This window comes from Callospermophilus lateralis, chromosome 3 (genome assembly GCF_048772815.1).
Source record: "Callospermophilus lateralis isolate mCalLat2 chromosome 3, mCalLat2.hap1, whole genome shotgun sequence".
Classification (NCBI taxonomy): domain Eukaryota; kingdom Metazoa; phylum Chordata; class Mammalia; order Rodentia; family Sciuridae; genus Callospermophilus; species Callospermophilus lateralis.
In genome coordinates this window covers 186,303,714-186,329,575 of record NC_135307.1, presented here as the reverse complement: position 1 = coordinate 186,329,575, position 25,862 = coordinate 186,303,714, and the positions used below count along the sequence as shown (strand labels likewise).

General features: G+C 59.9%; 1 protein-coding gene across 1 annotated transcript in view; it reads right to left on the bottom strand.

Annotated features, from left to right (window-relative positions):
* Pmepa1 (prostate transmembrane protein, androgen induced 1) overlaps window positions 1-25,862 on the bottom strand; it is a 50,238-nt gene that overhangs the window by 4,027 nt on the left and 20,349 nt on the right. The window contains exons 2-3 of the mRNA XM_076851914.1: window positions 6,334-6,485; window positions 122-175 (exon numbers count right to left, since the gene is read on the bottom strand). Coding sequence (XP_076708029.1) covers window positions 122-175; window positions 6,334-6,485 — 206 coding nt within the window. The remainder of the gene's footprint in view (window positions 1-121; window positions 176-6,333; window positions 6,486-25,862) is intronic.

Sequence of the window (25,862 nt, the reverse complement as noted above, 5' to 3'; positions counted from 1 at the left end):
ACCCAGGGGCGGTCTATAGAGCAGGGCCCAGGGATGGGCCTTATGCAGTGACACCCTTTCTGTGGCAGTGGGGGAGGCTGGAGTGCTAGGGGTGCCGGAGGGCAGGCAGGCTAGGACTCACCTCTGGGATTCCGCCGCTGGACACCGTGCTCTCCGAGGGCCAGAGGCATCCTTCCTGCAGGGGCAGAGATGGGCAGGCAGAGTCAGAGGCTGGAGGGCCCACCGGCTGGGCTCTGGAAGGAGAGGGTGGGTCCGACAGCCTCCACCCTGGAGATTTCTGGAGGACACAGCCACAGTGGACTCCTCACCCACCCCTCTCAGCTCCCACTGCTGTCCCTGTCAATCTCCTGCTTTTCAAAATTCCAGAATATACATCTGACTGGTCCCTTTCCCCTGCAGCTCTGCAGACCTTAAAATAAATCCTTAATGGCTCAGAAAGAAGCCCAGGGTGCTATGCCTTCCTGCCTCCTCCCCTCCGGCCCACTCGCTCACTGTGGGGCCTTAGAAAAGTACTTAACTTCCAGGCCACACTTTGTGTGTCTGGAAATGAGGATAATTATAATCCTTGCCGTGTGGAGTTGCTAAAGAATTTAACAAGTTGCACATAAAAGCCACTGGAGCCTGTGTGCTCTCCAGGAGTGTGCAGAAGTGCTGGGTGCCACCACCACACTCCCTGGAGACACACAGACAGGTCTGCCATGCCATAGCACACTGGACACACCACAGGGCCTTTGTACTGGTTGCCCACTGAGTGCCCAACTCCTTTGACTACCAGTTCCAGTGTCCCCACAGGTTTCAACATCATCATCCACCATGTAGACATGATACCAAGTGCTGGGCCCACTGGCCAGGGACACAACTGGGGGCTCAGAAGCTTCCGTCCCCTGCTTTGGGATTCTGGGCCAGCAGCAGGTCCTCTCAGGAAAGGGGAACTGCCACGAGCAGTTTGTGTAAGTTGCCCAGATGGCACTGAGGGGCTTCATGGAGATGTGACTGATGTGCAGTCAACTTGTACAGTCAAAGCACACAATGAGCTAAGTTTGGGCAAACATCTACACCAAGAACCGACGTCACCACCAAGGTCGTGAGCTCCTGTATGGCCTCAGGTTTGCTGGGAGCCACGATTCCTGCAGGTTCCTCACCTGCCTCCCGGGCAGCCTGGGTGGGAACAGAAGGCCACATCTCCTGTAGGCCACTGGGGGCGCTGGCTGTCACAACTGTCCCTGCAGGAATGCACTTAGCCAGAGGTCAGGTTTCATCCTGGCCCGTGTTCTAGCACATGGACGGCACCTGCAGGCTGCACAAGGCAGACCCTGCAGGCCATGCCTGACCCTCCTCCTTGGCCATCCTCATCTCACCCACTTCCCGATTCCTCCTCCAATACACAGAGAGTGTGGTGTGTCCCCCCAGCCCCGTCCCTGGCATCTGGGAGACAGGGAAGACCTAAACCAGAACCTCCAGACTGGACCCCAAAGACAAGCCAACTGAGACCTAGTACAATGCAGATTCCACCCCGGGGGCCGGGTGGGCTAACGCCTGTCTAACAGGCTCCCAGAGGCTGTACATGCTCTGGTCTGTGAGGTCCTTGAAGATCTGCAGAAGGGCTGCTGCTTCTGCTCTGCCCCCTTCCTACTCCCCCACCCCCAGGGCCCTTCCTACTCCCAGGGCCCTTCCTATCCACAGAAGCTGGGGTCACCTCCTTCAACCCACCTCTACCCACCACCTCTCTGCTGAAAACCTTGGGCTTCTTGCTGCCTCCAAATTTCCACCTCAATCCTGGGACCCACACCCCACACCTCATACCCCTATAGCCCTGCTGTACCCTAAGTGGTTCCCCAGCAGGTCTTCCTGTCACTATAGTAGGCTGGTGTCAGCACTTGCCACGCAAGCCCCCTCCTGGCTCCCCAGGCCCCTTTAGCACCACCAGGCCATGTCTCTGCCCATAACTGTCTGTCCCCAGTGCCCAGCATCCAGATGGTATACAGCAGGTACTCAGGTTACCATCTGAGTACATAAGCTGCTGGATAGAACCAGGTCCAAGTGTGTGACCTGGGGTACAGAACAGGCACAAGTTTCAGAATTCTCTGGAACCTCATCCCTGATGGTTTCTGGCAGTCAGGGGTGGGAAGCAGGAGGGGGGAGCTACTCTTGCAGCTCCCGCTGACCACCCCAAACCCAGCCGCTGACAGGCCCCAGAGGCTGCCCTACAGAATTGCTTTCCCCTCCAGCCTGCTCCTCGTGCCCCTCTTCCCGAACACCTGTGGCTCCTGTGTGCTCTGCTCCCCACTCTCTGTAAGTGGACACATCCAGACTGTTCACAGCTGCCCCATCTAGACCCCATCAGACAGGGGACCCACCAGCCACTTCTGCAAAGAGCTAGAGGAAGAGGATTTCCGCTTTATGGGCCTGCTGGTCTGTCACCACTTAGCTCTTCTGCTGGTGCCAAACACGTGCCAAACATGGGGGGTGGCAAGTTCGAGGCCAGCCTCCGCAACCCAGCAGGACCCTAAACCACTTAGCAAGACCCTGTCTCAAAATAAGAAATAAAAATGGCTGGGGATGTGGTTCAGTCGTAAGCACCTCGGGGTTCCATCCCCACTACCAAAAAACCCCACAAGAAGCCCCCAAAACAAAACCATCACCATGAAAAATCCAAAAAACCAAGCAGGCGGTGGGCCCTCAGGGCCAGGTTAGGATCCTGACGACCCCCACCTGCCTTCAGTTCCACACTGAGAGCCACAGGCTGCTGGGCAGACTCCCAGGAGGCCCCAGTGCCACAAGGTCAGGGGGAGCGCTTCTGACACCTCTCCAGTAACAGTCTCTCCCTCGCGCGGGTGAGATGGCCACCCTTGAAACTCTGCAGGCCAAACATCTGGCAGGCGCACAGCGGGGGCTGTCACAGAGTGAAAGAAGATGCCTCTGGCTAGCACAGGGCCTGGCTCTGGGACGGCGGCCTCCCCAGGCCTGGCTCCCTCTCCTGGCTGGCTGCTTGCCACCCCGCCTGGCTGCACCCTGCCCCTGCCCCTGGGAAACTGGCCCTTGGCAGGCAGGCCCCCATAGAGAGCAGATCAGGCTGTGGCTTGATTTGGGGACAAAGAGGATAAAGGGTGGCTCCATCCCAGGCCTTGGGTGAGCCCTGGGTCTCCAGGGGGACCTCGGCTGGGCGGGCATGGCTGCTCGCAGAGGGGATGAAGACTGAACAAGAGCAGGAGAGGAGACCCAGAGCAGGGCCCACCTGCCCAACTGGCACCCGTGGGCAAGGCTCGGGGATGCTCAGAAACAGGCAGGAAGGTGCCTCCTCCCCAATAGGCCTCCACCCGGTGACACCTGTTCCCAGGTGAGACCTTGACTGCCTTTATGGGTAAATCCCCTCCTGTTATGGTGCAGGTGGGAGGAGTCCCCCCAGAGTTCACCAGAGTCAAGGCAAGAAAGTCTGGAGGTGGGGTGACTGGGTTCCCCCCAGGGAATGGCGTTGGCTGTCTATGGACAGAGGCGTGTGAAGCCGTGGGCCCCCAATAAGGTTTTCCTCCTCTAATGTCGTTCTCGTCAGGAGGTGAAAAAGCTTCCTAAGAACTTTCTTGTCCAGCTGGGACAAGCCCTTCTGACCCAGGCCTATGTCACTGTGGCTGGATGTCACTGTATCCAGCAATGAGTCCGTCCTGGCTTCCCCGGCAAGGTGCGGCCTGCACTCCAGCCTCACCCTGACCACTTGTCTTGCCCTGTGCGACACGTGAGGAAACAGCCATCACAGGACAGCTGCCGGACCAGCAAGAGGGGGTGGCCCTCAAATCCTGGGACAGGAGAGATGACCTGTCCATAAGGCAGTAAGGCGAGGAGAGCTGCTGGTAGGAGGGGACTCCCGGGTCACCTGAAAAGGGACCATGGCCAGAAGCTATGCCAGGGACGAGGTCAGGGTGGGCAGGGGAGAGGCAGGCCCAGCCCCAGGCAGGTTCAGGTCTCCCTGAAGGTCAAGGGCCCAGAGACTCCTCAGATGTGCCCTGTCTGGCAGGGGGTCCCCAGGGGAGGTGCCGCCTCCTGCTTCAGGCTGAACAGGCTCCTGTTTACCCCGGGAGGCTTCCCTGGGGAGACTCCTAGCCCAGGTGTCTGGGAAGCAATTGCCAGAATCCTGCTGTCCCTCCAGCAAGCCCCAGGTGCCGCTGCAGGGCTGGGTCCTGAGGATGGCACTGATGGCCCCACACTCAGAGCCTCGGTGCTGCTCCTCCTACAGCTCAGCTAACTCCATCCTCTCCAATTGGCCAGGGCTCTTCACACAGCCACGGACAGGCTGTGTGGCCCGGGGCAAGTGTTCCACCTCTCTGAGCCTCCGTTTCTCCTCTGCAGAGCAGGGTGAGCTCCGGGTCTCCACGGCTCCACAGATAGCAGCTGCTGTTGCTGGGGTGACAACAGCAAATAAACACCAGGAACCCCGGGCGGCGGAGGCGGCAGGTTCAGAGAAGACGTGGTAGGCCTCCTGACTTACGCTGGGCCCCGGGGTGCCCAGTGTCCCCGTCAGAAGTGCCAGAGCCACTGCTCTTGCCCTGACAACCCGGTGACGCACTGAGGCTGGGCCTGACGTGAGCAGAGATGTCCACACCTGCTGGCTTGGGCCTCAGCCAACACCCACTTGGCTCAGCCCAGACTCTGGGTGCCACTGCCAGCCCCAGGAGTCCCTGGGAACTGGGGAGCCCTGCCCACCACTGCCTAGACTGTCACCACCCTTCAGGCACCTGCGAGCACCAGCTTGGGGACAGGCCACGCACGGCCCTGGAACTGTCACATGCTGCCTCCTCCCTGTCACTTCCAGCCTCCCTTTCAGACAGCTGCTTCCCACCCACGGTGTTCAGTTCTGCGTCCCAGGCACACGCCGCACAAGCCTGCCCCTGCTAAAGCACCCCCACAGCAGGACAGACCCCAGGGAGCTGGGTGCTCCTACTCTGGGGGCTCCCCCCTCAGGCGAGGCTTTGTGGAGTCTGGAGGGGACACTGCCGGGGTTTTCAGAAGGCCAAGTGGTGCTCACAGCTCCAGCGTCAGAGAGAGGATGATGACGAAGAGCAAGCGCTCTCCTGCGCAGTGCAGTTGGCCCCGAGTACCCCTGGGCACCGAGGATGGTGTGGCATGGACCCCCCACCCCTTCCCCATGCTTTAAGTCACCTCCAGGTGGTTGCTCAGTTGTAGGGGATGTCAGAGGGGAAGCCACCGGACACTCTTCCCCTGGTATCTCTGATCTGAGGCTGGTTCAGTCTGAGGGTGCGGAGGGGCCGTGCTGTCTTTCTCCCACCCCCACAATCCCCCTTTGTCCCCAGCAACCTGGCCGTAGACTGGCTTGCCCTGGAATTCCTAGTATGGCCACCTTGGTTCCGCACAGCGTGAGAGTTCCCTGTCTTGGTGCGTGGCCACCAGCAGCAGCTGCGGGACACTGGCTCCTGTGCTCTCCTCCAGGCCAGGGGGACTCCAGGTGCACAGTGCACACTGGGTACAGGTCGTCAGCTGAGGGACTGAATGGGTAAAGTGCTTTCCAGCCACTAAGGACGGAGACCTCACTTGGTGCCAAGACCTGAGTTCTGGGGGTGGGGGTGGGGAAGACCTGCGTTCTGGGGGTGGGCGTCATGACCCTTTTCACACCAAGGGAGCCAGGGCCCCGTTTTCTGCATCAGGATCTGGCCAAAGTGCCCAGCTGGGACTGGTGAAGCTGGGCTGAGACTCAGGCTCCAGAAGGGTCTATCCCAGGGTCCTTTTGCCTCCCCAGGGCACTGTGACCACACGCTGGCAGGAACTGGCATGTGACCCACCCCTTCAGCCTGGATCATGGCTGTAGAACTGCAGCCACCTTTCCTACCATCCCACCCTGTTGGACAGAGTCAAATGCCAGCTGCTTGTCCCTTCTGGTCCCTGAATGTCCCTAGAACACCTGTCTTGCCATCACCTGCCCCAGTGGCCTCCTGCTCTTGGCTCCCCCTGCAGGCCTGTCCCTACGCAGCATCCTGGACCACAGTGGGAACAGACGGGAAGATGGACCTCATGGCACTGCTCCGACCCTGGCCCTTGCAACGTCCTACCTGGGGCACACAGCAGAGGCTCAGGAAGCAAGGGGGGGCTCCCAGCCCTGCCTCCACCTGCTCCCCATCTCTCCCAGGCCCTCGGCACTCAGGGCTGTGCCCAGGCAGGTGTCTTCACTCCTGTGAACAGGAGGGAGCGGAGGCCAGGAGGGGACCAAGCCCTGTCCTCTGTCCCTGAAGTTTGGTTCCTTCCAGCACCATGGTGGGGTCACAGAGGGCATTTCACCAGGGCCTCCCCTGCCAAGGGGGCCCAGGATGCCGACGAAGCCACACTTACCGAGAGCCCGTCCTCTCTCCGCCTGCCCTGGCTGTGCCGGCTGATGAAAGAGCGTGCGGACAATCTGTAGTGGCTCAGCAGACAGGTGATCACCACCACCATCACCATCATCACCACCACGATGATGAGGATCTGGACGAACTCCAGCTCCGCTGTGGGGACAAGGGACACGTGAGACCAGGCCACCCAGGCTGCCGGCGCAGGAAGGCCAGAAGACTCAGGACGGTGGGATCTCGAGACACCCTGTCCTGTGTGCAGGGGACGCAGCTCAAAGCCTGTGCCCAGGGCCGTGGTGAGACCTGTGTGCAGTACCTGACCCCAAGCGGCAATGGGGGGGGGGCGCGGTTGGGGAAGGACTCACTGCCCTGGGTTCTCAGCCACCTGTAGCAAAAGGTGGGGCCCCTTCACCTCTACAGGGAACCTGGGACTGGGTGTGGGAGGAACAGGCGGAACAGAGAGACGGGCGTGCTCACACCAGAGCTCACCCCACGTCCTCACACCCCTATACACGCCCCGACACACACAGATGAACAGAGGCCTCAGAAAACACCTTCCAGATGGCTCAGATGTTACAATTCTCATTTTTTAGATTTTTTTTTTTTTTTTTTTTTGCAGGGGGCGTGTTTTCCCCTGGAGGGCGGAAGAACCCTCAAGCGCTGGAAAAGGAAGGAGGTTATTTTGATCCTGCCCAAGCCGGGCAGCTTCTGCTGACTCAGGCGGGTCTGGGCCTCGGCAGCTGGCCGCAGTTGGTGCCAGCAGAGCCCCCAGCAACGGGCAGAATGCCGGGTGCCTGGGAAGTGACACTGGCAGAGGGGCAGCAGCTGGCCCAGGAGGCCCGCGGCGCAGGAATGTGCCTCCCCCAGACCTGGCGGGAGAAGGTTCCGGTGCTGCCCGGCACTCGCAGCAGTTAGCCCGGCTCCGGGCCACATGCGCAACACAAGGCCACTGCCTCAGCTCTGCTCTGGGAAGTGGGACGCAGGGGACCGAATGTCACCACTGGGTCCAGGCTCCAGACCCCGCGGGGACTCTCCTGCCACCAGCCCCGGCTTCCCTAGAGCTTCAGGCAAGAGCAACCCCTTCTAGGGGACATGTCAAAAGAAGCTTCTCCCCAAACCACTTCCTGAGCCCTGACCTCCCGCCACTGTGTCCCTCAAGGTCATCAGAACACTGCTTTCTCTTGCCACGTCACACACGTGCACGACCACTCCCTGGTTCCATGGGACACCATGCCAAGGGACACAGAGCAGTGTCTGGAGACACTTTTGATATCACAGCTGGGAGTCAGATGGTGTCTGGAGTGGGCCAAGGATCCCACCGGACAGCCAGCCACACTACCCCAGCGAAAGAATAGCCCCGCGAGCCCCGTGCAGGGCACATCATCCTACACACCAGTGCTTCTGTCACCCCCCTGGTCGGGGGACACCCCAGCTCTCCATCCAGGTTCAGCTGGCCCCGCCAGACCTGCACGGTGAGGACTGAGGGCTGGTCAGGCCCAGAGGGCAATGCCCCTGCAGACACAGAGGTGCGGGGTGGGATCTCCAAGTCCAAGAACCCAGAGCTGGCGGGCCCTCCCCGCAGAGCTTGGCCCCGGCTCCTGGCTGGATACTGCCCCATCTGACCCTGGAGGAGCCAGGTGAGGGAACGCAGTACCAAGGGCTTAGGTGAGCAGAGCAGACCCCTGAGGAGGCGGGGCTCCTCCTGGCGGAAAGCTCCCGGGCTGCCTGGGTTCCACAGGGAGGGCAGAGGCTGGGCTGGGCTGGTCACTGTGGTCACCCCGCCCATCTCCCTAGGAAAGGCGTGTCCAGAGCCTGGGCATCCTGACCTGATTCTGCAGAGCGCGGGCTTGTCTGCTAGGTCCAGGACAAAGCCGCGCATTCAGGGACACACAGGGTCTGCTCTGTGCAACACCCACACCCCAGAAGGACCCGCAGTGCCCCCGAAGCCCATGCATTCTTCACCCCGGCCAGGGACACCCCCTCCGTTGTCTCCAGGCCTCTGCCCACGTTGGGCCTGGAGGGAGGCTGGTGTGGCCTGCTTTGTTCCTGTCCCAGGCCCTGGAAGCTGTGGGACCCAGGTTGGGCTGCTGCCCTCTCCTGGGGTGGTCTGGGGCCCAGGTGGCAGTGGGCGGCAGCACATGAACCAAACCCATGCAGGCCTGGTGGGGTGGACAAAATGGGCACCTGTCCAGATTGGCGGATCACTCCCAGAAACAAGCACAATGCGGCTACTGGGTCCCTGGGCCACCGACCCCATTAGGGACAGACCCAGAAAACTCACATAAGGGAGACAGAGGGGACAGTTATCCAAAAAGAGAAACTGACCAGCCACCGGGCTACACCTACAAGCTGACAGCCCGGATCCAGGCCCAGAGGGTAGAGAGAGTCACGGGAATTCCCGAGGCTGGCGCAGGGGCCAGGGTCAGCGTGGCAGCTGAGGCAGAGGGTGCGGGATCCCTCTCTGCTGCAGTTTCCCTGTGATGTTTGGGGAGCCGCAGGTGAGGCAGAGCTGTGTGCAGGACACGCTCGGCTGGCAGGGGTCCCCCCAGCACCCGCTGCGGCTGGGCAAGTACAGCGCCCCCCAGCAGCCCGCGGAGATGCTCTGGAAACAGAAAGGAGCATCCCAGGAAGGTGGAGGGAGACTTCCTGGAAGGTGGGCCCGCGGGCCCAAGCAAGCAGCCCCCTGGTGTGGAAGTCACAGGGAGAGGACCAGAGGATAAGAGGAGGGCTCCTGGCAGAGGCTGGAGGCTGGACCCCTGGGCAGACACTGACGTGGAGGTGTCATGGGTACAGGACGGGGCCCCAACTCTCCTCCAGGTCTGTCTGATCCCACTCTCCCACACGGTGAGCATGGAGGACGGGTCAGCCTCAGACCCAGATCCCCCTCCAGCAGCGTAGGGCCCTCGGCTGGGTTCACTGAGGACAACCCTTGGCTGTGGGCTGAGGGGCTGCGGCCCCCACCCCTCTGCTGCACTTGCACACCTGGGAGACACCTGCCTCGCCTTCAGGCACAGGAGCCTCCACCTCAGGAAGTGCACCATGTGGCAAGCACCCGCTGGTCGAGGCCACCAACTGGAGGCTGGCTGCCCTCCGTTTCCACAGTCCCTGGCCTCAATTATGTTCCTGCTTGGCATCAAACAAAAGGAGCTGTGGGTGTCCACCCACACTGTCTGGTGCTGGCCCCTGGCCCTGGCCCCACACGGCCCGGCCCGGACCACACCCTGTCTTAATCTGCCTGCTCCCTGCCAACACCCTGAGTTGGACCTCGCTGCCTCCAGGGCTCGTGTCTGTGCCCACGGCAGGCCACAGAGTGCAGAAGGAGCCCCTTTCTCCGCCAGTCCCTGGGCTCCTCTGAACCGCTCGCTAATTGCTCAGCAGAGGTCCACGGGGGAAGAGAAGCATTGGAGTGGACGCGAAACAGCACGAGGAGGCACACATCTCTCCACGCCCAGAAATCCTCTGTTTCACAAGACACAGGGAGGCCAGACTGGGAGGACGGGGCTGGGAGGCTGGAGAGCTGGGCAGCTGCCTCGTGGCCCCGGCAAAGGAGTGGGAACCACGTGGGGGCAGGTCCAGGTGTGGCCACATCCCTGAACTCTCCAGAGAACCTAAAGGCCACCCGTGTCACGCTCGCCCTTGAGACCCGGCAGTCATTTAAGAGTTTCAAGCCAAAACCAGATACCTAGGCTGCATGTCACTCAGCTACTAACGTCACATATGGAACCACTTGATCCTGCCCCAGTTTCCCTAACATGACGGCCTGCACCCCTTCACCTGGACGTGAAGCACAGACGTCCTAAGTCAACGCCCAGTTTGTGACAACCATGGGTGGGTCCTACCACTCCCTTCTGACCAAGGCTGTCACTGAGCTGTGACCACAGGACTCATGGCCATTGGTCACAGATAAGAGGGAGGAGGCAGGACGGTAGGCGGTGCTATCCACAGTCCAAATTCACTGTCACCACTCACCGTGAGCATTCTCAGGTGAACACAGGACGCTTGGGGACAAGGTGCCCTAGGTCACAGAGCTGGGAACAACAGGGCTGGGGTCTTATTCTCCCAACGCATTTGCCATCCCCTGGTCCTAATGACACTTCGAGGTGCAGTCTGACCAGTGCCCGCCCTGCCCCCTTACATGTGCCTGCTGAGCCCTGTGACCCAGGGCACATCTACCCCTGTGAGCCAAGCCCCCCGTCTGCAAAGTGCAGGGACGAGACAACGGAAGCAAGAGCTCAGAACAGGGCAGAAAGAGAGTCCCACGTCACCGTTGTCACAAACACCCTTTTAGGGACAAAAGCATCCATTGTCCCTGCTGACACCCCCTGGAAATCAAGCGTGCTGAGCTGCAGGGCCAAAGCCTCTGCCTAGCCTCTGTCCCCAGGGCCGAGAGTTTGAGCTCAGGGTCTCAGAGGCGCCAAGGGACAGGGCCCTGGGAGAGAACCAGCATTTCCTTCAGAGTCCAGTGTCACACCTGTCCTCATCATGGGGGCATGGAGCGGCTCCTGCTACTCCCCTCCGTAAGTCTCCCCTGGGGGTGGTGGTGCCGGCGGCCGTCCCTCAGGAGTGACCGAGCCCGTCTCCCGCGGCACAGTGAGGTCCCTCTCACCTGGCACCCTCTTCCCTCGTGAGTGGCTCCAAGTTCACAGGCCTCGCTGGTGCGGCCTGCCCTCCCTTCAGTGCTCCCCTGCAGAGGCCGCGGGGTGGGTGCCCCCTCTGGCTCCTTCCCGGCTGGGCTGGCATGCGAGAGGACGCACCAAGTGCCAAGACTGGCCAAGGGCAGGCCTGGTGTCCGGCCCTGCTCCACAGAGGGGCCAGACAGACTCTGAGGGGTGGGCGGCTGGTCAGAGCCCACACAGCTGAGCTCCCACCCAAGGCCCGAGCTTTCGTGGCTAGACCCACTGCCCCGGGGCCAGCATCCTGGGCAGGATGGTGGCACCAGCCAAGGGCTTGTAATGAAGGTGCCTGGGGGCCAGGTGGAGTTGATTGCCAGGAGCATTGCCAAGGGGCCCACAGGGGCACCCATTGCCCCACAGATGCAGAGCAAAATCCTGGGGGTCAGGACGGAACCATGCACCAGGAGTTCGGGGCACTTGCCAGGGACGAGAGAAAGTACCAACAGATGTTCCTCTCACTTCCTGTACGACCGCGTCCCCTCTGGCTTCTCCAACCTGCAGTGTGGCCACAGCCCCGTGGCTGGTGGGGGCTGAGCCAGGCAGGATCAGATTTTCATAAATTTCAGACAGCGCCAGCTCCTAATTCCTGGATGTGCGGCTCGGAGGCCAGACAGGGCCAGCGTCCACCCCGCCGGCTGCGCCTTGCTCCGCCTGCACTGTGGCCGCAGCTGGGGGCGTTACTGGGTTAAAAAAGCCAATTGCAATACAGCTGTCAAGCTCCGAGCCTCAGTTTTGATAAAGGAAGGATCCACGGCGACACGTCCGTGTAACACGGCATATAGTTGCTTTAGATCAGACTTTGCACAGGTCCAGTGCCACCCGGTTCGAAGTGGTGGGGCCTGTGAGAGCCACCAGCGTGGGGGAGGGCGGCCCGTGGTTTCCCCTGGAGGCCCACACAGGGGCTGCCCCTGCGGCCCTGGCTGGTGCCTGAGTCTGCGACCCAGAGGCCTTACATTTCAGCTCCAGGCTGAGGCCATTCTTTTCCCTGGGAGGTTTTGGCTTCCACCTGGGTGGCACACTGGAGCTCTCTGAGAAGCAGCCTCAGCTCATCCCTGTCCCTGCTGGGGACTTCCCAGGTGCAGATGAGGGGGGCTGCAGAGACCCTGTTAAAGTGTGTGAGGAACTTGGCTGGCCTGGGGCCCCCCACGTGGGTGTGGCTTTTCCTAATTCTCGGGACAATGAGCTGGAGCTCAGTCCTTCCTGGGCTGGAGGGCTGGGCAGAGTCCACCCTCCTGCCAGTCCAACCCTGGGGGTTTCCAGACCAGACGGACCCCCCCAGACCGCCCACGCCTATCCCCTTATCTGTCCCCGCGGAGGGCAGCGGCGCCCTTCCTGGCCCTGCGCGCGGCCCTGTCTGGCCTCCTGGCCACACACCCAGGAATTAGGAATTGGCGCTGTCTGAAATTTATGAAAATCTCATCTTGTTAGGCCTGCCTGGATGAGACCCGCGGGGCGGGCCTCATTGTCATTCCGCAGAGCCGGGCCTGATGGGGTTCCAGCCACTTCATTTAACGCCCCTCCTCCCCACCCAGCCGCATGGCATTTGAATAAGAAGCCAGCTCCCCGCCTTGCATTTCAAGTAAAATTGAACCAGATGTCAAAGGAATAACTTTCTGATCGCTCTTGGTGCCGGTTCAAATACCCCCCAACGGCACATTTATTTCTTGGGGTTGGAACTTCTGTGAGTTAACCCTGCTTTTCCTCTGAAGGCTTGGAGGCAGGCGGTAGAGCCCAGCCCCTTTTCTCCGATTTAGAAATGGGCTGCCCTGCTTTTGAAGGACTCCCAGGTGCAGCAGCGGGGCGGCTGGCCTCTGGACAGGTAACCCCAAGATCCTGCCCAGTGCTGGGAGGAAGCAGAAGCTGCGGGGACAAGTCCCCTGTTGGTCATGGGCTGTGGCTCCTGGCTCTGCTGTTGTGGGTAGAACCTGAGGTTCTGGTTGGAGCCTGGGCTCCGGCTCCAGCCCTGCCACTCACTGTGGCCTCTGGCGAAGCACTCAGTGTCCTTACCTGGGGAGAAACAGAGGGGACCCAGTCCCCACATCCTGTGGTCGTGGCAAGAGTGCCTTGTCCACTTCTGAGAGATTCTGGGAGTGGTTCCTGTGCTCGTCCCCCCTCCTCACACACACCGGGGCAGCAGCAGGAGAGGCTCACCAAGGTGTGTCCCCTCTGCTGGCACCGTAGTTCAGGCACTGTCACCTAGAGCACCTCTGTGGGGTGAAGACAGCAACCCCTACACCTTCAAGTGTGAGCCTCTGACAGGTAAGTCAACCCCCACCCTCTGCTGGGACCCCTCCTTAACCTGCTGGTCTTCCCAGGAGGCAGGAGCCCAGGGGCCCTGGAGAAGCCGCAGCCAAGGTGCATAGAGCTGGGTGTAAAAGAAACCAAAGCAAACTGACCACACGGCCTGCTGAGTGTTCGCCCCTGAGGGTACCCTGTGCTAGTGGGTCCAGGGGCGGGCAGGCTGCCCGCTTCACCCCGGGGGCAGAAGCTCACAGAGCCCCTCTCCCCTGAGTGACCGACGGGCCTTGCCCCTGCATCCCAAGGTCATCTCACAGGAAGTGGCCATGCAGGAGGCTGTGGCCATGGCCACAGTGAATGCTGAGTCTGAGCGGGCATGGGGACCAGGGTGGGGAAGTCAGGACCCTGGGAAAGCACAGGGGCCATCACGGACCCTCCTGATTAAACGCTCCTTCAATAGGAAAGACGAAGCCGCGCCTTTTATCTTTCTTGCTATTATCCAAATGGAAAGAACTAATGGGATTTTTTTTCTATTGTCACCGACATCGAACATCTTTAAACACCCACTGTCAGCAAAATATCAATCGCCTCTGGAGAGTTATTGGCAGGATGGAGTGAATTCACGGCGGGAGTGGCTTCTGTCGATGGACACGGTGCCGTGTGACAGAAAGTTACTTAAAATGGGCCAGATGTGCTTTGTTAATCGAGGCAAGCAGAGAACAGATGGGGAGTGGGTGGGCCAGCAGGTCTGTCGCCAGGGGTTGTCGGCTGCACGTGGGGGGGCCACATCACCTTTCAACTCAGCAACCTGAACTTCAGATCATTTTACCAGAAAAATGCACAGGAGGTCCCCAAACCTCCAGGACAGGCGCTCAAGGACCTCCTGAGGGCGAGGGGTGCTTCCAAAGCCAGAGACCACCTAAGTGCCACCGACCAGCCCTGAGGGGTCACCTCATGGGACACAGTGGGACCAGGAAGCAGACACAGCAGGGTCCTAACTTCTACCCACGAGACGCCAGAAACACAGTCACCTCCCCATTTCAGCCAGAAGTGTTACCAGCCACTACAAAGGTCCTTGGGGGCAAGTCACTCCTGGCTGAGGACCACCAGTCCACGGGTCTCACGACGAGCGGTCATTGGTGACTGTCCCAGGGCAGAATCGATGACACTGGAACAGAATATAACAGGGACCCATTTTTGTAGGAAAAAAGAGGAAAAAAATCAAAATGAAGATGGCTACGTTTGGGAGGGGGAGACTCTCCTCTTATTGTATTTCTACGCTGTGTGCACTTTTCAACGAGCACCAGTAATTTCAGTTTTAAAAATCTTGACACGCCCCTGAAGCCCCGCACGTGCGCCCGGGTGCGTTTCCGAGCGCCGCCCTCGCGCTCCTTGGAAACCAGCAGATGTTTCTCTCAATCACTGACTTTCAAGAGCCTGGTGTTTCCTGACAGGAGCCGGGACTTCAGCACCCGGGAGAAGGGACGTGAGCGGGGGCCCTGTTTCCAAGCCTCTTGGACAAAAAGTGCCGCTCTGAACAGGCGGCAGGAAGGGCGGCATTCAGCAGCCTCTCAATAGCGCCTCATTCAACCCGACGGGCCTCATTGATGCGGCCGCGTGCTGGAGAGCGGCCCCGGGTCAGCCTGCGACGGGCACCGTCTGGAGGGGTCTCTCGGCGCTGACCTGGAGGTGGCCCTGCCTTTCAAGAGCATGAGGGGTCCAGCGATTCTTGGTCTTGCCCTGGACAGAGGTGGGAGGTGGACGGATGGCCAGGGTCGGACAGCAGGGAGGGCGGAGGAAGTGGTCAGGGCGGGGACTGCATTCACCCAGTGCTCGCTAGGAGCAGGGGGCTCTCTGGAAGCTGTCTGTTGGCCTCCGAACCCCAGCCCTCCCAGGGGCCCAACGTGACACCAGGGAATTATTTTGTGTGCCTCAGTTTCCTCATCTGGAGCAGCAGAACCCTACGAGCACCCACCCAACTGCTGCCGTGGGGAGGAGCCGCGGGTGGTGAGCACACACCAGGGGCCATGCCCACAGCCTGTGTGTGACGTGGGCAGCAGACTTCAGCTGTCATCCACGAGGGCTACCTGCTGGGCCCCCGCAGTGCTGCCCTGGGCCCGTCCCTCCTCCAATCCCCAGCTCCTCCCGGTTGCCTGCGTGCCTGAAGCTGCCAGCACCCTGGCTCCCAGCGGCTGCAGCTGCCCGAGCGCTGCCCCTGTGACAGGCCGGACCATCTGCTTGGGACGCTCGCTCTCCTGCTGCGAGCCCCGTTCCCGACTGCCCAGCCCGGGCAGCCTCGTCCTTCTCTGGATTTCCCTGGCAGTTCTAAACTCTCCCATGTGGCGGTTAATTTTGTAAATACCACACGGGACATCTGCTGTGACTTCTAAGAAAATGTGTAACTCACGACCGACTGAGCATGCTGGGTGGGTCTGTGTCTGGTGGCCCGTTCGTCGAGCGGCTCCACCAGGCGCGAGCCTCCCCTGCAGCCTCCTCTGAGCTGGCAGGAGCCGGGAAAGCAGGGGCCCTTCTGTCCTGTCTGTAACTGGCAGACTCCTCTTCAGCCCTCAAAACCCAGGGCTGGCTGCCCCACAGCAACCTCCTCCTCCTCCTGCCAACAGGAGCACCAACAGGAGCCACTGCATGGGGAGCTCCCAGGGACAAGGAAGAGCGTCCCCTTTGCCAGTCTCTCCCTAGCACCTGCCCACAGTGGTGCTCAGACAGGGAAGAGGCCGGCAGCTGTCTGGGCCACTTCCTGTTGAAACAGTGAATCTCAGAAGCATTAACTCCCGGCTGAGGGAAAGACAGAGGCTCCGAGCCACGTCTCTGAGGCCTTTCCCTGGAGCTCCGTGGCACGACACAGAAAGCCACAAAGGCGGGTGGCCCAGGTCTGGGTTTGAGCAGATGCAGTCCCTGGCTGTCTGAGACCTTGGGCGGCCCTGCCCTCCACCTTAGGGGTCAGCCTCTCGGGGTGCCCACGGACCACCTGGGCCAGCACCTGTGCACCAGCTCGCCGCCGACACTAGCTGGCACCAGGAAATGCACAATAAACAGAGACCATCATTAGATGACAAAGCAGGCAGACCCAGGCCCAGGGGAGGCTGCCGTGGGCTGGGGCCCCAGGAGGCCAGGCCCTGAGGAGGCCCTACGGTGTAGGCCCAGGGGGATGAGGCACCACGGATGTGGCCCGGGTGTTGAGCTGGGCATCTCGTGACCCAGAGTGACGGACACTGAGCAGGTGACTTGTTTACAGGTAACAATCAGCATGGACGAGGGGGACAGAGAGAAAGGGCAAGAACCCTGAGAACCAGGAAACCCATCGGATCAGGTGGTCAGCGCCCAGGCTCCGGCTGCAGAAGCTCCTAAGGGTACCTGCTGCAGTCACCCCTCTGCCCTTGGGGACAGAGCAGCATGAGAACTGCCCAGAGGTGTGCCCAGCTGCGGGAGACGGCCCGTACTTCTGGCCACCAACATGGGAGCCCTGCAGGCCGGCCGAGGCTTGGGGGAACTCGAGGGTCATTCCTTAAGGGTAGAAGACTCACTTCCATGTCCTCCTTGTCCCCCAGTCTCCTCCTCTGCTGACCCAGGTTGTACCCCACCCAGCAGCCACAGCAAGTTCAAAAGCATCATGGGTCTCAGCTGCCCCTTCACGTTCACCTTAGACCACCAGGAGGCCCCCACCTCATTGCCACACTTTCCATCTCCTTCCCTGGCTCACCACACTCCAGACACACTGGCCTTTTCCCTGTCCCTACCCCAGGGCCTTTGCACAGGCATTTTGTCTGCCAGAAGTACTCTCCTTAGGTGGCTCTTCACAAATGTCCTCTCAACTCTTGCTCTGTGTGTTTCCTAATGACCAGACACTGCCAGGAGGGGCCTGCTTGGATTATTCTCTGTGGCTCTTGACCCTTGACCTGTAGCTTTTCTGCTTTCTTGTCTGAAAGACAACCAACCTCCCGGGGTTGTTGTGTGATGCCTGTAAAATGCCCAGAAAGCAGCTGGCTCATAGGAAGCACTGCATCAGCCACCATGAGAAGTGACCTGTGCTGTGTGGGTGCTGGCTGGCCTGTCCATCACTCCTTTGACCTCAGCAGCAAGAACACTCCTGGGGGCGCTGCTTGCTCCTCGTCCTGCCATGTCCCTGGCAGCTCATGCCACGCCCCAACAGCTGCCCTCGACTAATATTTGAAGGAGGACAGAATCCGCGTCCCACATCCTTCGCCAGGACTCACGTCTTTCCCCAGAGGCCAGAGGGCAGGGGGTAACCACCAGCGCAGGGTCTCTCAGAACTCAACCTGCAGCCACCACAGGACCCAGCAGCTACCTCCTGGGCCTCGAAGCCCACGAGCCAAAGCTCAAGTTCACGGGAGGAGAAGGCACGCAGGAGTCTTCATGCAGCTGTGCCGTCAAAGCCCAGAATGGGGGCAGCCCCGGCGCCCTGCAGGAGTGGCGGCCAAGCCAGGCACAGGAATACCACTCAGCCCTGAAAAGGAACAACTGCGAGACACACGACAACGGGACAGACCTTCAAAGAATCACACTGAGGGAAAAAAGCAGTCTCAAAAGGTCAGCCGCGTGACTCCCTTCATGTGACACTCTTGAAATGACACAACTGTAGAGACGGAGAACAGTCGGGAGTGAAGGAGATACTGTGGCCATAAACAGTGGAAGGAGGAGTCCTCAGGTCCTCAGGTGGGACTCTGTGTAATCAAACCACACACACGTACACGCACACACACACACACGCACACACACACACGTACACACACACACGTACACACACACATGTACACACACACGTACACACACGTACACACACACACACGTGTACACACACACGTACACACACACGTACACACACGTACACACACACACACACACACGTACACACACACACACACACACACACCAATCCACATAAGCTCACAAGGTCAAACCAAACGTCAGCCGCTCGCTCTGGACTGGGTACCTGGGATTTGACAGCTGGGAAGCTGGGCCCGGGGACATGCCATCTCCAGGTCTACTTCCTACAACTGCCCCCATCAGCGACTATCCCCAAATAGCAAGGTCGTTGGTTTTTTTTTTTTTTTTCTTTTTTTAAAATGAACGTCTGGGAGGTCCCCAGCCCTGGGTCTCACTAGGATCACACTGGGGAAGACAGCACTGCAGCCTGCAGCAATCAAGGGGCCAGCTTTGGGGCGTGGCTTCCTGCAAGGGCACGAGGGAGCCAAGTGGAAGCGCTTCCCCTCCCCTGCCCCAGCCCCCTCCCCTCCCCGCAGCATCGCCACCTGCCGCTGCTGCCAGCCAAAGGAAACCACAGCTCGGCTGTCATCTCGCAACTTGCGAGTCTGGCTCCCAGGTTTGAAGATTAAATTCTAAACATGTCATTTAAATTTTCAAAAGGAGGAAAGAAGATTTTAAGTAACCTGGAGCAATGGCTCCTGGTGTCTGCCCCGCAGCAAGCAGCAAAGACCCCAGCCTCCTTCCTGAGGGGGAAGAGCGGCCCCGCAGGCTTCCCCCGCAGCCCATCCCTGCACCCCCAACGCCAGCAAACCTCCAGAGCAGCTGTGTCAAAGCACCAGCGCAGGCCCCGGAAGCAGGGCTATGATCCCTAGCACAAATAGCTCCATACGGTGCATCAAAGTGCACCGCACTGCCACAGGAAAGGACCCCTGCCAGAGAGCGCCAACAATTCCCATCCCAACCACCCTAGCACCTCCAGGCAGAGCACCCCTATAAAATGTGGATGCGTCACTCATGATGAGGTCACTGCAGACTCCGCACAAGGGGCCACTTGAGCCCTGGAGTCAGGCCTGCAGGGTTCCAAGCACCATGGGTATCTTTGAAGAGAAGGGTCCTCTGTTGTCCCAGGAGGCCTGATCCCAGCTGGAGATGTCTGTGACAAGGAGTGCCCGGGAGGGCGGACTTCCTTAGATGGGGCAGTCAGGGATGGCCTCTCTGAGGAGATGGCCTTTAAGCTGAAGCCTGAAAGATGAGGAGAGCTAGAGAAGAATACTCCTAGACAGACACAGGGACTGAAGTGCAAAGGCCCTGAGGTAGAGCATCCATCACATTCAAGGGAGAAAGTGGATGCTTCTGAGGCATCTATAGAGGGTCCTGGAGCAGGGCTGCTTCGGGGCTGGGCAAACTTGCATGAGGACTCCCCCGGGGGTGGCCATGAGCACAGAGTTGAGAGTTTGAAGATGGTTCACATGTAACTCTCCACCTCTTGGGGGGCCGGTGCAGGAGCTGCAGCGTTTACAGTTCCTGCTGGGGTCCGCCACTCTCTGGGGCTGTCACTCCTTTACTGGAGGAACCATTCAGATACCTTAAGTTGACACCTCAGGTTGTCCATGAAGATGCCAGAGCCTGATATTCAAACTGGCTGTGGTCACCTGGCATCGAGTGGCGCTGGGTCCCAGGGACGACTGTGACTACGAAGGACCCAGGGGAAAACCCTGCAAAAGCCGAGCCTCTTAGATGTTGAGTCTCTTGAGACTGAAGGGATGGGAGCCCCCGAAATGGGTCAGATGAGAACAGGAAGAAACCAGAGAGGGGCAGGGGGTTTCCCAGAGTCACAGCAATCCCCGCAAAGCTGGGAAGGGCGGAGCCTGCATCCTCCAGTCCCTGGGTACAGGGCACTGGCACTGGAACCCACCCCTGGGGAAGAGCCACACTGGCTGGGGCCCTGCCCGTCACCGTGAGGCAGGACTCCTACTCAGCACAGGCCCCGGCTCCCACCACAAGCCCCAGGGATCAAGCGAATGGTAAGCGTGGCTTTATCTGTCACTCACCCTTCAGGGGAGAGCTTTGGGGACAGAGCTCAGCCGGGCCGCAAAGAGCTACACATCACCCACACTCAGGTCCCCACCGGCCATGTCATCGTCACACAGGACAGATGAAGAGGCGAGGCACCCACGTGGCCACCTCAAGCCGCTGGTAGGAACGGCAGTGGTTCCTCCTGAGTGCTGTAGCCCCCTGGGGACATCTGGCAACATCGGAGAACCTGGGGAGGGAGTGCCACGGGCACCTGTGGGCTGGGGGACGTTCTGCAATGCCCAGGGACCCCCCCACACCCCGAATGTCAACAGTACTGAGAAACTCCGGGTTAATAAGACAGCAGGTCACATCTGAAGCACAGTGTCCGGCCCACAGCCGGTCCAGCAAACGCCGGCCAGGCAGGGAGTGGACCCCCATTAGGCCCCAGCGTGAAGGAGGCAGCAGGCCTCACATCACACACAGGGAGCCCGCAGGGGACCGACATCTGGTCTACGAGCGTGACCTCAAAGCAGCTGGGCAGAGGGGCTTGCTGACTGTAAACCCGGATTCCCGTTCCTGAGGGCGGAGCTGCAGCTACCCGGTCACCCGGAAAGCACCCAAGCCAGGCACACTGTCGGTGCCTCCTGAGTGCTCGTGAAGCGAATGGGTGGGCCAGGGAAGGTGTGGGCAGCGGTCTCTTGGGCACGTGAGCTCTCCCTCACAGGCCCTTCTAGGAGGACGGGGAATGGAAACCCAGGGGCCCAGGCCACAGGGAAGGGAGACCCAACGGTCCTCAAGGGGGAAGCCGTGCTGGACTCGCAGCACCAAGGCCTTGGGAGGGCCCTTAAACCTAAGGCTGTCCAGGGGCCTCTAGGACGCCGAGTACAGCCGGCCTCCCCAGCGGTGAGTTCCAGCTCCTCCGGGCCCACCAACCACAGGTAAGACGTACTGAAAAAATAGGCTGTGTCCCTGCTGCACGCGGACGGTCCTTCTTTCCTGGTCATCGTCCCCTACACAATACAGCACCACGACTATCACAGCCGTCACTTGGCAGTAGGTGTTCTAAGTCACCTAGAGATGACACAAGGGTTCAGGAGGACCACGTGGGTTCTGTACCAATACAGTGTCCTACAGAAGGGACTGAGGGTCCTGAGGACACCAAGGGACAGCTGTACCTTCACTCAGTCTTTACCCTCGAAATGGCCCCGTGTGGCGTGGTCAGGGGGGGCTCTCGGTGGGGCGGTGCCGGCTGTCCTGCTTGCCAGACGCCCTGGGTCTGGGGCACACATTGCCCTGGGTGCCACCAGGAACAGGCAGACGGCTTCCCACACCCAGCGTGCTGCCTGGAGTCATGTGGGAAGGGGCTGGGGGCTGCTGGGCCCAGCAACAGAGCCCGCTGTGACTGACTAGTGGTGTCCGCCCTGAGTGTAGCCCCCGGCAGGCGACAGGCAGGTACGGCTCCTCCAGGGTGCTGGGTCCCCTGATGGTGCTGCTGCAGGTGTTATGAGCAAACCCAGCCTCCATCACTGCCACTGGGATCCACCCTGTCCCCAAACCAGTCACCCGACGGAGATCCTAAGAGCACCCTGACCTCGGCATGGACCTCATCCTGACAGAAGGAAGCCCTACCCTGGGTAGCACGGGGTGGTGTGCAAGCTCACGGCGGCTGCAATCAGTGGGTGAGTGTGGGAGAAAGTCCCAGCCCATGAAGACAGCCTGAGGCTGCAGTGTCGCCTTGTCCCAGGGCAGGCCCCACGTGGAGGTGACAGGAGCCCTGCTGCGCCCCTCCCTCAGCTTCCTGGGACTCCTGTGGACTCACATGTGATTGATCCCAGGTGCCCCACACCCAGGCTGCCCCAATGGTGGGGTCTTGCAAAACTATACTTTCTGGCTTTCCTAGGTGAATCAGAAACTTCTGTACGATCTGAGTGAGTCCTGAACAATGAGCACCCGCTCCTGGGTTCTCAGATGAGGGTGCTGAAGTCTGGCCAGTCCCTGTCAAGGTGACCCAGCGGGCTGAGACTGGGTGTGGTCACTGAAAGAACTTTAACAGACCCCGTCCCTCTGGGCTTCTTCCCTCTGAGATTCTCTCCTGGCCCTTTCCCCTGCTGGCTCCTCATCCCTCAAGCCTCAGTCCTGGGAGGCAGCAGACCCTGCCCCAGGGAGGTAGCCAGGGCAGCTCCAGGACCTGGGTGTCCTCCTAGGCATTCCCAGCCTCTGAGAGGATTTCTGGGTGGGGCAGGTGCAAGGTCTCTCTCCCGGCCACCTCCATCTCCAGCTCCTTTGGGGGCACAAAGTAGGAGCTCAACTACTTGACAAATGAGCTGGCCGTGGCCGGTCCCCCAGGGACCCACCCTCTGTCCCTACCTCGGTCCTCAGACACACAGAGCCATGCTCACTTGGAGGGCAGAGCGGCAAAGGCTCCAGGTGGGAAGGACACCCTGAGTGGATCTGAAGGGTACTGAGGCAGGCCGCCCTCTCGGAGCCGGGGTGTTCCCGCATATAGAGTGGGGGGGTGACAGCCCAGCGCCCCGCCAACCTCAGCACACAGCCCCTGCACAATGAGGACTCAGGTTCTGCTTTTCCTGGAGTGTCCAGGAGTGTCCTCAAGGTCTTCCTCCAGCTGCCCCCCTACTTGGCTAACACTCAAAGCTGGAAGATGGAAAGAGGCGCTGCTGGCTGGCGAGTCCCACGGCGCAGCTGCCGCGGCCACATGTCCCCTTTCTCCGATGTTAGAAAGTCCAGCAGCACCCACTCCCCACCCAGGAAGTCTGTGTCCCCAGTGCCGGCAGAAACCCGCTTTCCCCAGAGGAAGGAGAGTTCAATGGGCGAGCTATAAATACTTCCGCTAACTGCTGCGAGCTGGGTTTTCTGCATGAGCAGGCCCCGCTGAAAGGAAGGCGGCGCGCCAGATTTGTTTCGAATTATGAAAATAGATGTTGTCTCCCCGCCACATCTGTTTTGCCTGACAAATGAGCAGCAATTCGCCTCCTAAATGAGGCGGTACACAAGACTGTCTCGGAACTCTGGCTTCTCCCACTCTCCAGGAGAGAAAGGCAAAGTGCCCAGGGCCACCCAGACCTGCCCACCTCGCCTCCTGGGTGGCAGGCTCTCTCGGGGAGTCTGACCCCGCATCAGCTCAGATCTCCCCGAGAAGGCCGGAGCTGCGCGCACTGGAGAGAATGGGGATCCCCGCTTCTTAAAAGAGCAAAAACGGGGACGTCTGATGGTTAAGGAGCATGCCAAATAGACCCCCCAACTCCAGCAGAGAGCGTGGCTTTGATGTCTCGGGAAGGGAACCTCAGAGCTGATGCTGCCAGGTTCCTCCTGCCACGCGGGCTGGGTGGCTGGGTGAACATGTTCCTTTAATGACTTCAGGACAGACCCAGTTACAGAGCAGACGCATCTGCCAGTCAAAGACCCAGCCCACCCTGCCTCAGCAGCACCCTGACTGGGAGGCCGTGCCGGGAGCAGGGCCGGCCTCCTGGGCACACTGTCCAGACCTGGGGCGGGAGGCTGGACTTGGCCTTGGGTTCTTCTTTTTAAAGGTCCCTTCCTTCCCCCTCGAAATATCTCATTTTTTGATTTTTCTTCTTACAGATATAATCACAGGGAACAAGGAGGGAAACCTCAGTGACTGTATGACTCAAAATACGACAAACCCCGTCGCCCGACTTCTCCCCTCCCCAGGAATTCACAGGCTCCCAGGCCAGCGGCAAGGAAGAGGAGGAGCTTTCTGCACCCTGACCAGGCCAGACATTCAGGGTGTAGGATGTCCTCATTCCGGCTCCTGCAATGACACGTGCAACCCCTCCCCACAATGTGCTAGACTCGCTTCGTCTGGCAGAAACGAGATGCCATTCAGGGGTCCCAGGAGACATCTGGCGACCGCACACCCTAGCTCCCCCCCCACCTTTTGTGCCCCCGACTATGTAAAAACCAGAGGGCAGATTAATGACGGTGGCCATCCTGGGTGGAAATTTACAGCTTTGGAGCCGGGTCAACAGCCTGGTCAACAACAATGATGAGAGTTTTCAAGGGAGGGGACCTTGGGGTCTGGCAGCGGGCAGGGCAAGGTAAGGTCAACTGCTGAGTCTAGGGGAGCCAGGGGGGCCCACCTCTCTGCCTGTCCTGGGGGATGGGAGGTGAGTGGCTGGGGGCCGGGAGATGCTCTGCCCCACACCTGTCGTCCCCTTTCCTCCCGCCACAGGGACCTACCTAGCCACTGTGGCAGTGAGGCTGATCAGTGTACCTATGCGGCAGATCTGAGACCTCACACCAGGGAGCCTTGGTTTGTTCACCCTTAAAATGCCAACCCTGGTGCTTTACTGTATAGTCTATGTCCCCCCCACCCAAAATAAAAGAGGAGATAGAGATGGGAGAAGGCGCTGGCGGAGGAGGAACCTGGCGTCTGGACCGTGTCTCTCTCTCTCTCTCCTTTTTTTTTTTTTTTTTTTGGTGGTGGTGGTGTAAAATTAGCACAGTCAAGCAAATGTGTTACAAACACAAAGACCCTGCCAGGAGGCAAAGCGCCTTGATTTCAGGGAGGGCAGAGCGCTCAGGAAGAGTCCGGGAGGGAGGGGGAGGCGCCTGCGAGCTCCCACTTTAGTGTAACCAGAGGGAAAAGCCGGTTCCCCGGAGAACACACATCTGCAGGACGTCTAGACGGTCGTGAGGAGGACAATTAGAACAAGAAGAAAAGCTGCAAGCCACAGCCACTCTCCCCGCCAGGGGACCCGGCCGCCTCCCACCAACTGCCCCAACAGGCGAAAAATCATAAAAACAAGAAAAGCCAGTGTGGAGGAGGCCGGCGACCGGGCGGCCGAGCTCACGAGCCAGTGTTTTGAAATCCCACTTGAAACAAGCCGGTAAATGAATCCAACCTTGTCAGGTCTCCCTCCCCTCACGCAGACCAAATATTCCGCTGGCGTGCTGTCTAGACACATATAACAAAGGACTTTTTACAGCGCAGAGACGCGCTGACAAAGTAGCCATTTAAAGACGCAGTATTGCTTTCTCCGTCTAAAACGATTTGTCAGATGGACTCAAATGAAAATGCTAAGTTATTGGTCTGGTCTGGGGTCTGCTGGTGGATGGAGAGGGGAGGAGGCTGCAGGCTGGAGAGAAACAGCACGCTATCTCCGATCAGGCTGCCCCCGGGTTGCTCTGGACACAGGGCTGAGCGCGGCTGGACGGCCAATAACTCTTGCTCTGCTCCTGAGAAGCCGCCGTTAGGATGCCTCTGGCACCTAGGAGCAGCGGTCCCGTTGGGGCGCCGTTCACATAAAGGTGGGGTGTTTGAGAGTCTCTCTACCTGCCTCTGGGGACCCTGCCAAGTGTACACAGGAAGGACAAATCTGCTGTCACCTCTAACTGTGCAGGCGGGGGTCCTTGCTCCTAGTTGTGCAAACGGTCACACTGTCAAAACACTCATCCTTCCTTACCAGGAAAGGACGGAACCGGAGGTGGGCAGCTCCGGGGGTGAACTGGGGCACATGCTCTTGGCAGGACTGGGCTCCAAAGGACCCACAGTCAGGACTCCTGGGGCCTCGACAGACTCTGCTGACCTCTCCACCAGGCTCCAGGGTGGACCCCAGATGCGGTCCCTGGTTTTTTCCCCTGGGGTCACCAGCCTCTAAAGCAAAGCCCGGGGTCTGCCAGGTGCCCAGCGAGGGCCAGTCTCTCCAAACTCTGCCCCAACTCTGCCAGCTGCCAGCCAGTGGCCACTTCCCTGAATGTGCTGCCTCCAGCTGCTGCCGCTGGACCTTCTCTCCCTCCCTTCCTCCCCACTCCCTTCCTTTCTCTCAAATGTTCTAGAGTCCAGACAATGGAGCCAGACAGAGATCAGAGCCCAGCAAGGTCC